General features: G+C 37.7%; 1 protein-coding gene across 14 annotated transcripts in view; it reads left to right on the top strand.

Annotated features, from left to right (window-relative positions):
* EYA1 (EYA transcriptional coactivator and phosphatase 1) overlaps positions 1 to 12,184 on the top strand; it is a 359,116-nt gene that overhangs the window by 204,593 nt on the left and 142,339 nt on the right. For 9 of the 14 annotated variants that reach the window (XM_032316550.1, XM_032316544.1, XM_032316543.1 and 6 more), the window contains one exon: positions 10,322 to 10,399. In XM_032316550.1, coding sequence (XP_032172441.1) covers positions 10,336 to 10,399 — 64 coding nt within the window. In that variant the 5' untranslated portion in view covers positions 10,322 to 10,335. Of the gene's footprint in view, positions 1 to 6,524; positions 6,620 to 10,302; positions 10,400 to 12,184 lie in introns of those variants that run through there. The other 5 variants (XM_032316547.1, XM_032316546.1, XM_032316545.1 and 2 more) reach the window with 2 other exon arrangements.

Here is a 12,184-nt window from a genome sequence, read left to right as displayed (position 1 = left end):
AACATGCACTTATTAAGGAATGCCTCGTTTTCCAAAAGGGAACTACCCAAAGCAACACATTTGCTTCATGGACGTACACATTTTTAGATAAAAAATGGTTAAGTGGCTGCTTACAATGTTTATTAATTTAATACTACGTCTTTAAAAAGTATCACATAAAATGTATAAATTTAGGAATATTTCTGTTTTCCACTTTCTTATTTCATGTAATCATTTTATTCATTCTTCATTTTATTCATTCTCTTCACGTAGGCGTTTGGTATCCCTTGATGCCACTTCCATCATTTGACACAATTTTCAAAAGCCTACATTTGCACTTCTGCCTCAGGGTTTGAGAATGAGTACTCATTAAATCCATGAGTGATATTGTCATTGAATCCAAACAGTAACATAATATTATGGTGGTTATGCTTCTATTTTGTCCCACAAGTTTATATTTGTTATCTAAACAACATAGTCTTGTGCAGTGTAGCTTTTATAAGTTCCTTTTAAGGTCTGTATATTAGCAGTAGCTAATATTTGCCTTTGAATGGTTATGTCCCATGCATTATTATTATTTTTAAAAGATTTTATTTATTTATTTGACAGAGATAGAGAGTACAAGTAGGCAGAGCAGCAGGCAGAGGGAAAAGGAGAAGCAGGCTCTCCACTGAGCAAGGAGCCTGATCCGGGACTTGATCCCAGGACCCTGGGATCATGACCTGAGCTGAAGGCAGCTGCCTAACCAACTGAGCCACTCTGGTGTCCTTCCTATGCATTATCATTAAAGCCATGTAATTTACCTCACTTTTGAAGGATCCAGTCCCATTCCTCTTTTAACAAACAAATATTCCAATGGTAGGCACTATTTTATGTTAATGTGTCTTCTCCATTATTTTGCTCAAAATAATGTAACAACATGTCTTAGGAGAGAGGCTTTACAAGAACCTGCACATAACCTGCACATATATTGCTGATGATAATTTGGGAGGAATAAAATGTCATCTTACTTTTGAGCATATATAGTATTATTGTTAATTGCTCTGTGCAATGGGCCTAGCAGTATAAAGTCAGATGTAAGTCAGTTGTACATTTTTACCTTTACTTATTCTCTCAATGAATATTGAGTTTCAACTATGTGTCAGGTGTTTTGCTAAGTTCTATAGGGATATAAAAAGAAGTAGCTCCTACCGTAAAGAAATTTATAATGTATTAAAATGAATAAGACTGAAATGTAAAATGAGGTAGAATAGGATGTATTTTCTAAAGGAGGTAAAAACTCAGATTTAGTACCTCAAGAAAAGGAAAATCAGTCCTGAGTAGTAGATCAAGCAAGACTTAGCAAAGCAGTTGCAACTTTGATTGAACCTTGAAGAACTATGGGATTTAGTCAGATGGAAATTTTGTTAAAGGGAAAGGCATTAGCAAAACCATGGGTTTGGGGATGTATTAAGCATCTCAGTAGGCCAGTTTGGTTTAAATATTGAATATGTACAGTTATGTTTCATGATCTGCAAAATGGGATAATAGTAGTTTCACAAAGAAAAGTCAGGACAATTAGATGTGACCATGTATTTTGTAATACTTTTGTGTTCTTGTAAGTCACTAGTTATTATACAAATAGGAAGTAAAGCAAAAAAAAAAAAAACAAAAAAAAATCTTGGTGTTAGAGTGTATAAGGGGGCTTAAAAACATGATCAAGTGATGTAACTTGCTGGCTTAATTCAGGAGAACATGGAGAGCTGAAAACCTCAGAGCAACGAGTGACTCACTCAAATCTAAGCTATGGAGAGAGATTGGCATCTGCTTAAAGTAGAACGGCCAATTGCCAACTTTTACAAGAGAAGAGATATAAAGTAATGGGATAGTGGCTGTGAAGTTAGAAAAAAGATGGTTGGGAAAGATTACAGTGGTAGAAATTGTAGACCTGACAGTAGGGTTTGAGGAGAGGGGATCTGGGAGAACATGGGGCAAAAAGGAAACTTTCCGTTTAAGTGACATGACCATTACAGAGGAATAAAATGAAGATTTTATGTTTGAGTAGGTTGAGTTCCACACTGATCCAGGCAAGAGCCTTGTGTAAGTGGGACGTGGGGATTGATTCCCGTGAAAAAGATGCGCTCGTTGATAGAGATTTGGGAGTCCTCACGTAAAGATGATTTTTTTTTTTTAAAGATTTTATTTATTTGACAGACAGAGATCATAAGCAGGCAGAGAGGCAGGCGGGGCGGGGGGAAGCAGGCTCCCCGCAGAGCAGGGAGCCTATCTCAGGACTCGATCCCAGGACTCTGGGATCACGACCCCAGCTGAAGTCAGAGGCTTTAACCCACTGAGCCACCCAGGCGCCCCTAAAGATGATTTTTTAAACCTCTGGCAAGGAAAGACTAGAGAAACATTCAGACAGGTAAGAATAGCATAGAATTAAAAAACCACAGAATAAGCAGAGGGGAGAAAATCCAGAGAAGGAGATAGATCTAAGGGGGTGCAGGAAAATGTCACCGTGTTGTATTGGTCAATGATAAGAGAATCAGAGGAAGGCCCCTTCTGTAAAAGAATTAAGGAAAACCAGGACTGGGAAAAGTATGATGTGGACCATTAGGAAAGTCCTTTTAGTAAAACAGCAGCTATAAAGGGATGATGGAAAATACTAAAGAAAGAATAGATGTTCTAGATTTCAAGGCAAATTTTTAGGAAACTCGGTAATGAAAGAAGGGAGAAAAGTATCATGGTTGAAGGAAGACTTAAAAATTTAGGGAAACCTGCTCTTTAAATTAGCGTATACATGACACAAAATGTTACAGTGAGTTTCAGGTGTACAACATAGTGATTTGACAAGTCTGCATGTTACGCTATGCTCACCACAGGTGTTGCTACCATCTGTCACCATACAGCATGATTACGATACCATTGACTGTATTCCCTATGCTGGGCTTTTTATCCCTTTGACTTATTTATTCCACATCGGGAAGCCTTTATTACCTAATCACCTTCATTCGTTTTGTACATGCCCCTACCTCCCTCCCCTCTGGCAGTCATCAATTTGTTCTCTGCATTTACAGGTCTGTTTCAGCTTTTTGTTTGTTTGTTCCTTTGTTTTGTTTTTTAGATTCCATATATAAGTGAAATCATATGGTATTTGTCTATGTACTTATTTCACTTAGCATAATACTCTGGGTCCATCCATGTGGTTGCAAATGGAAAGATCTCAGCTTTTTTTTTTTTTTAATGGCTGAGTAATTTGTGTGTGTGTGTCGTCCCACAAGTTTATATTATCTATACAGCATAGTCTTGTGCAGTATGGCTTTTAAAAGAGTTCTTTTAAGGCTTATTTATAGCAGTAGCTAGTATTTGCCTTAGAGTGGTTGTGCCCCATGCATTATTATTCAAATACTTGTAATTTACCTCTCTTTTGAAGGCTCCAAGCAGGGTCCTCTTTTAGTAATCAGAATTCTAATAGTAGACACTATTTTATGTTAATGTATCTTCTTCAGAGACTACTTTGTTCAGAACAACATAACCACATGTGTCCTGTAAAAGAGAAACTTTACAAGAACCTGCACATGAGTAAATATATGTATATGTTAGATATATATGTATGTACACATGTATATATATCTCTGTATACACACATATCACATCTCCTGTATTCATCTCTCCATGGACACTTGGGTTGCTTCCATATCTTGACTATTATAAATAATGCTGCAATAATCATAAGGGTTCCATATATCTTTTCAAATTAGTTTTTGTTTCTTTTGCATAAATACCCACATGTGGAATTACTGGACCATATGGTATTTCTATTTTTAACTTTTTGAGGAAGCCCATACTGTTTTCCACAGTGGCTATACCAATTTACATCCCTACGAACAGTGCATGAAGGTTCCCTTTTTCTCCATATCCTTGCCAACACTTGTTATTTGTCTTTGATTCTAGCCATTCTGAGAGGCACAAGGTGATACCTGAGACCTGTCTTTGTTGGTAGAAGGGAAGTAGCCTCTTGAGATGGAATTATTGAAGATTCTGGGAGATCAAATAATGAAGTTTTGTTGCAAAGGAGATATGGCAGTGGCACTAAGAATAAAGGCTTAAGAGGTCAAATCCTATGACAGGAAAGGAAACCTCCATTGAGATTAACCAGTAGGAAACTGGGAGATGTTGTAGGAAGATCACTGAAAGATTTAAAGTAACTTCAACATTCTTTATAAGATAGTTGGTTAGGGCTTGCGCTAAAGAGAATGGGAAATGAGGTGAGGATTGGGGCTTGAAGAAAGTGGAAAAGACTCCACAGAAACTGTCTCAGGCACAAAAAATGTAAAAGGGAGATTGTCGAGTAACAAGGTGTCTCACAAGAACATGGAAAGCATAAATTTAACAAATCTGGTCAGTGTGCATATTGTGGCCTCCTCTGCCATGCTCAACCATCCAGAATAGCAGTTGAAGAGTGAACAGCAAGGGCTTGCCAACGCTAGGATTAGAGCTGGCAACAGAGATGCTTGGAAAAACAAGATGACCCGGGACTCTAAGGTGGAAGCTCTGGGTTGCAGACAGGGCCCGTGAAGTTGGAAAGACACAATGTTCTGAGGAGCAACTCCAGTATAAGTGAGCTAATGCAAGAAGTAAAAGGTGGCGTTTCTTGGAGGTCATACAATTCTAGGCAGTGGTGTCGCTGAATCATTTAAAATAACCAAAAGGGAATGAAGGCCAGTCTCCTTAAAATATAAGAGATGAAGGAATCAGAGGTTAGTAGAGGTGTAGTGAACTGGGTTTTTGATGCTCTCGATCATTATAATGGGAAACAAAATAGAAAGGAAGACCAAGTGTATGCCAAGTGAAGATAAGCTATGCTATTATAGTGTGGAAAAAAAAAGTTACAGAATTAGCTTAGATATTGCTGGGGGGGATCTGCTGCTCACCTGGGCTCATGTCTTCACTGTGTAATCCTGGGCAGACTCTTCATAACGCAAAGGCTGCCTCCTACTCCAGTAGGCAAAGCTATCCTTTGGTAGTGAACTCCCTTTAACTGCACTCTTAATTTATGGTAAAAAATTAACCAAATGGATTTAACATGTGACTTCTCTAATCAACCCATCGTCTTTCTGGAGACTATTTATATAGCCACAGCATTCAAAGTATAACCAGAATTTGCTTGATGCAAATCATGCTGTAATGGGTTCGTTGATAGCAATGTCACCAAGCTCCAATGGTCTGATAGATGTCTCCACTTAAATTCTTGGTCAAGGAATACCAACTTATCTTCTCCATGAGCCAGTTATAGTATATTCCCCCTAAACAGTACTAGAGAGAGAAGCCCATGTTTTCTTCCAGAAACCTTGATGTCCATTGTCATATATATCATGATCCTCCTGCTAGCCTGTTTCTTCAGATTGTAGTGACGGAAGTACAGTAGTACCCCCTTATCTGCAGTTTTGCTTTCCTTGGTTCTACCAACTTTTGTCTAGAAGTAGACAATCCTTCTAACCTATCATCAAAAGGTCTCTAATGGCCTAACACTACGTCACATTCCTACGTCCTTTTCCTCACTTCACCTCATCCTGTAGGCATTTGATCATCTTGCATCATCAGAAGGAGGGTGAGTTCAGTAAAATAAAATATTTTGAGAGACCATATTCACATAACTTTTATTACAGTATATTATAATTTTTCTATTTTATTGTTAATCTTACTGTGCCCAATTTATAAACTAAACTTTATCATAGGTTCATACGTATAGGAAAAAGCATAGTATGTGTAAGATTTGGTGCTATCCATGCTTTTGGCATCCACTGGGGGACTTGGAACATAGCCTCCACAGAGGAAGGGGGATTATTGTGTAAGTTTTCTTATATAATCACAATTAATTCTACATTCTTATATTACATTTAAGTTATCTTGATTTGATTTTGGCCATCCTGAGTAAAGTGGCCTCATGGTGGATCTTAGGTAAGTCGCTTGACTTTATCTTTTTAATTTATTTTCCAAAGGATAAGCTTAACTTTAAAGTTTATAGTAGATTTTGGGCGCCTGGGTGGCTCAGTGGGTTAAGCCTCTGCCTTCCGCTCAGGTCATGATCCCGGCGTCCTGGGATCAAGTCCCGCATCAGGCTCTCTGCTCAGCAGGGGGCCTGCTTCTCTCTCTCTTTCTCTCTCTGTCTGCCTCTCTGCCTACTTGTGATCTCTGTCAAATAAATAAATAAAATCTTTAAAAAAAAAAAAGAAAAAAGAAAAATAAAGTTTATAGTAGATTTTATCCCATAAAACCTTGATTTCTCTTAATTGATGATACAGTGATTATATAAGTAGGGCCTTTGGACTGGGTTAATGATTTGTAAACCACTGGACAGTACTCCGCTATTTCTAAGCATTTCTCTTTTTCTTATCCTTGTATGAGTAGGTTACCCCCATTTAACAGATGAGGAAGCTGAGAGACATAGAAATTGAGTAACTTTTCCAGGTTTTTACTGTGAATAGCAAAGCTAGGTTGAAACTCAGTTGATAATTCTGAAGCTGGTGCTTTTAACAATCTGTATTTGCTGTTGCTCCCAGGTACTACTCCCCAGGAGAAAGGCATTCAGTGTAGCAGAATCCTGCCACTACTAATGATGATGATAAATACAGTTTCTGCTCCTACTTTATACCGGGTACTTTGTATACATTTTTATGAATCCTTCCTGCATTCCTGAAATCTAGCTATCATTTAAAAATTTTGTAAGTGAGATGATTAAGGTTGGAGATCAAATAACTTTTATAAAGGCATGTAGCAGATAACTGGTCTTTGACTCTGGAATCAAGGCTCTAAGGCGTAGTTGGATGGGAGTTTGTGGCACCCCTGGAGAGTAGCAGGTTACTCTGTATAGTGCGGGCCTACAGTACATGGCTGAGCACAAGAGCTGGGGTGGGGGTTGTGGAAACTGAAGAGGTAAAGGAGAGTTTCTGAATATTTTTTAGAGATGAGTCGGTGCTTAAAGTATCAGATGGAGATTGAAGACTTGAATGGTAAAAGAGACTCTTGAGTGAGGGCAGAAGAGAATAAAAGTTCTGCTTTCTAATACACTGAAATCCTGCAATGAGAGAAAAAGTACAATAGAGATAAAAGAATTGTATATTTATTTATTTATTTTTAAAGATTTATTTACTTATTTTAGAACAAGAGAAACAAAGAGCGTGCGCACAGATGTTTGGAGGGTCAGAGAGAGAGGGAGAGAATCCTCAAGCAGACTCCTTGCTGAGTGTTAAGCCTGACTTGGGGCTTGATCCCAGGACTCTGAGATCATGACTTGAAATGAACCCAAGAGTCGGCTGCTTAACTGAGCCACCCAAAGACCCTGAGAAATGTATAGTTATTTAGAAGAACATAGATGATTCATAGATTTTCCTTTTCAGATAGGTGGCTTAGATGGGATCATTGTTCTCAGATATAACAGTACCTTAAATCTCTAAGACTGGGAAAAAAAAAAAATTCAGGATGTGGTGTTTTAAACTCAAAGCCTTGGAGAGGTGCTCTATGGCATCATCTACAGCATATTTATAAATGTGATAGTGCTTGTGAGGATTGGTAGTTTGGTGGCTGGATGTTAGTCTTGTCTTTTTAACTTTCTGGTGGGTGTATGCTTGACAACAACAGGGGAAGTGGTCCCTTCTCATCTGGCTTTCAGTCAAACTATTTTACATCACAATAAACCTCCAGGCTCTTTAGCATCAGGTCCCTGGTGATCAAAGTATTCAATTCCAGTATCTGATAAAAATCATGAATATCCTGGTAGTTATTTTATGTGTATCCTCTTCAACAGAGCCTTTTAAAAAATTGGATTCATTAGGAAATGGACTCTTTATTCCTTAGAGAATAGATAGGTATATTTGAACAATGGCAAAAGGCAATGTACTTGGGGCCTAAAAGAAAAAGTATCCTCTTTCTTTCCTTCCTATTTTTAATGGAATTTCAAGTATAATTGAATATGTCTCCTGGGACTGGAAGCTATATTTGATCAAGCTAATAATATGGAGAATAGCTAGGGTAAGTCTTTGGAGTATAAGAGTAGGAGTGGTTTTGGCATAGTCAAGCTTTCACCAAGTAATTTTATAGTCTAATCTACAGAATTATAGATCTTAGACTTGGCAAAGACTGAGAAGTAACCTGGGCTAATATCTTGTACAATTAGAAAATTTCTTCTTCACTATTTTCTCAGACAAGTGGACGTGGAGCGTCTACTTGAGATCTTCCTTTGAGTGCACTAGCCTGGAAGTGTTAACACTCTAGAGGAGGGTGTGGACTGCTGGGGTTTTACTTCCTTCGACATCCACAGCCTGTGGCGCTGTGCCTCAGTTTCCTTGCTCTGCTGTAGAATAGTGCTAATTATTGGGCAGTGCTAAGTATTGTCATTTCTTCAAACCTTGGGTTTGAAAACATCCAAAATCATTTTCTATTTCTGCCACTTGTGATGTTGGGCAATTTTCCTAATACCTTTGGTTTCCATTTTTGCATGTGAAACAAGAAGGCAGTCCCCAGCCAACTAAGGAGTTTGTGAGTTGTGCTCTGAGACCTACTTAGGGAATTATTTAAAAGAATTAATCATAATGTCTGTAGTCTGACAATAGTAGGCACTTTACATGACCTCTTCTCCTTGGGCCTGGTTCTCATCTTTGATCGGTATATGGTATTTGATTCTGAGTTCAGATCCCTGTGGTAATCTGACCAGTACAGAGTGTAAAATAGAGCTATTGCCGTATAGGTACAGGGCACTGTATGAGTTCTTTCAGGAAGGCTAGATAGGATGTGGATAACTGGGTAGGATACTTTGGAGCTGTTCACCAGAGGACCTGCTTTCCACAATCTATGGCAGTGTAATGATTATGAAGAGCAAGGTCATTCGATTGCCTGGAGGTGTGAAGAGAAAAGGGAAATACAGGCTTATGTCAGAATTTATTAGCATCAACTAAGAATTCTAACAACAGTTACACTATTGTTTGGTCTCCATTAAAACAGTTGGAGTGATTCCCAGTAGGCTCACTGGCTTTATTTTTCAACTTTGTTTAGAAGCAGTCTAAATAATTAATTTTTTGGAAGTGACTATCTGCTGCAACTATTTATAATGTCTATTTGAAAACTCATTATGCATTAGTAGAAGATTCACGGGTCAAGGAGGGTGACTGTTCTTTGCTTGATGTTTGTAAGAGATTGGCACTGTGGAGAGAAGGAAAAAGCTGCATTTTCTCCATCATTCTTTCCCATTTCAAAATGTACATACTCTTGAGAATCCACCCCAAATATTCTCTTGGTGTAGGACCTTGTTTTGGAAAACATGTTACTGATTTTTAAGTAGCCTCTGAGGTATTATTGCATTTTTTTCTGAAACCCCGTTAGTGGGAATGTATAATGTCTACAAAGTGAGCCACAGATTCCAATGATAGCACCTCACCAGTTGTTTCTAAGGAAAGCAATAATGCTATCTCTTCATTAAAACAAAACAAAACAAAGCAAAACTAAATCTAGGGAAAAAGACAAATGTTCTGTGGTCTGGCTTATTTGCTTAATAGGGTCAATAATACCATCACTATATCAATGGGTTGGGTTGCTATCATAAACCTGCAACATAAATCTAAATTTTTTTATTGTATAGCCACAAAGGAATTTACTAAAGATCAAACTGTTTTCCACAAACTATCTGCTGTTTGTTTTATTTTGGAATGAAAAAGTTAATTTCTGCCTCATTTACACTTAGTGTGTTTTTGTACTAAGTGTACATCAGATATTGACATGTTGGCAGCCAGGTTTGGCTGAGTGGTAATAATTACCCATTAAACCGAGCACTCTGTTCTTTAGCCATATTGGATAACCAAGAGAGTGTGTGTTTGTATGTGTGTATGGGTGTGTGGGTGTGTGCACACACACATGCTTGTCTGTGCCTGTGCCTGTCCTTAAGTATGGTGAAAACCTACCAGCATTATTTCCTACTCCAGGTCTTTTTATTCTACCCTTTGGGCTCTGTTTGGCAAAATGTCTACATAACCAAGGAAACACTCTCACATCCTCATCATGTAAATTTGAAGAGATAAATTATTTGTAAATAAGCAATTCAATTAATATGTAAGGTAATGAGTTTGACTACTTCTAAAGTGTTTCTTTCAAAGGGTAGCTTGTTATAATGGGTTGTTTCCTTAGGGATTAAATAGTTAATGTGTATGTTTTTCAAAAAATCCTAAGTATTAATCTGAATTACATTCAAATATTGAAAGACTGGTTTTTAAAATGACTTTCTTGTAACTCGTTTGAATATAACTTCTCTACCATGCCTTTACAAATAACTATTAATTGGATATATCATATATGTTGTTTATTTTTGTAGTTAAAACAGAGCCAATGAGCAGCAGTGAAATAGTTTCAACAACAGCAGACGGGTCTTTAGACAATTTCTCAGGTTCAGGTAAGGAATAAATATTAGATTTTCACATTAATACAAAACATAGTTTTTCTTAGTTTATTTATATATGCAAATATATCTCTATGTGTATATGCATGTGTGTATGTAGCATAAAATTGTAAATAGCTTTACTCAGAGTCCTGTACCTGCAATTCTCTTGTTTTTATCCAATGTTACCAAGTATTTGCTGAAAATGTTGATACCCTATAAAGGAGATAAAATCGAAAGGAGTTTGTTTTTCATATTTCTTTCTACTAAATTATCTTTATTATGTTAATGACTCCTGCCCTTTTTTCCTCATTTGTATGGTTTTTTCCAATTACGCAAGTTTAGGTAGGCAAAATTTGGCTTCTGCTAACTCTTTTTTTTTTTTTTTTTTTTTTTTAAATATTTTATTTATTTATTTGACAGAGAGAAATCACAAGTAGATGGAGAGGCAGGCAGAGAGAGAGAGAGGGAAGCAGGCTCTCCGCTGAGCAGGGAGCCCGATGTGGGACTCGATCCCAGGACTCTGAGATCATGACCTGAGCCGAAGGCAGTGGCTTAACCCACTGAGCCACCCAGGCGCCCTTCTGCTAACTCTTTAAGCAGATTTAATCAAACCATCCTCCTAAGTAACTGTCATGTCAACTATAGATCTATATTAAACTTTATAAAGCAGCTTTCAGTCTTTAAGTTCATTTTACATTAGCATTACATTACATTCATTTACATTATCTCTTTCACATTAGCAAAGTTTGCCTCCAACAAACAAAATATCCAAGTTTCGTGTCTTTACTAATGAAATTACTGATAAGAAAGTCATTGTGGTAATAAAGTAATGGTAAGGTTGTGATTATATATTTGCCAAATTACCCAGCTTGGACTATTTCAATAAAAAAAAAAATTCTATCAGATGTATTTCTTAAAATTTTTCACCTTTTTCTTATCCTCTGCTGTGTTTACCAAACCTCTTGAGTGGAAATGCTATACTTCACCAAAGTTTGTAATTGACTTACTCCAACTCTCAGGGTCTCTTATTTAATACACACCACAACTAAAAGGAATTATACATATTATATAACATGAAATACGAATGCCTAACTTTTATACTAATGATACCAGATGGAAACAAAAAGGAAAAAACAAAAGGGTGTTATACCCATGAGTTCTTTTATAAAACACTTACTAGAATTAGACTTATGCCAGAGAATGTGCTTGCTGCTATTATAGATGAATAGGTATATGAGAATGGCCCTGGTTTGGGGCTTAGTAGGGTGAATAAACGACCAGACCATCATATTATGGTTTGCTCTTTCCAGAGGGAAGGCCAAGTATTCCCAAGAAGGGGTCCTCCAGGAAGGGACCCAACAGAGACTGGGTTGGGATGGGAGATCAGGAAAGATTTCCTGGAGGAGATGCTTGCTTTCAGCATTAAAATAGGAGTAGGAATAAAGCATACGTAGACCTGGGGAAGGAGAAGTTGGACAGATAGAACATTCCATGGGAGGAGACCAGGACACAGAGGCATGGAATTTGGAATTGCCAATGGTTCAGCATTCCTGGTGTGCACAGCGTGAGTGGTGGTGGCATGCTGGACAGGGTCAGGATAGAGTCTAAGGAGGCATTTGTGTCCCACATGATGTTTGCAATGTATCCTGAGTGCAATGGGAGGTGTCAGAGGAAAGGAGTTGCATGATCATATTCACATACAGAATCCTGACTGTAGCTGGAGGGAGGGGGGCTGGAGAACAGAAGTAGAAGGATCAGGTACAGTATCTTCGTTTTAGTTCGGGCAAGAAATCATGA

Source organism: Mustela erminea, chromosome 16 (assembly GCF_009829155.1).
Source record: "Mustela erminea isolate mMusErm1 chromosome 16, mMusErm1.Pri, whole genome shotgun sequence".
NCBI classification, from domain to species: domain Eukaryota; kingdom Metazoa; phylum Chordata; class Mammalia; order Carnivora; family Mustelidae; genus Mustela; species Mustela erminea.
This window is presented reverse-complemented; position numbering and strand designations above follow the sequence as displayed.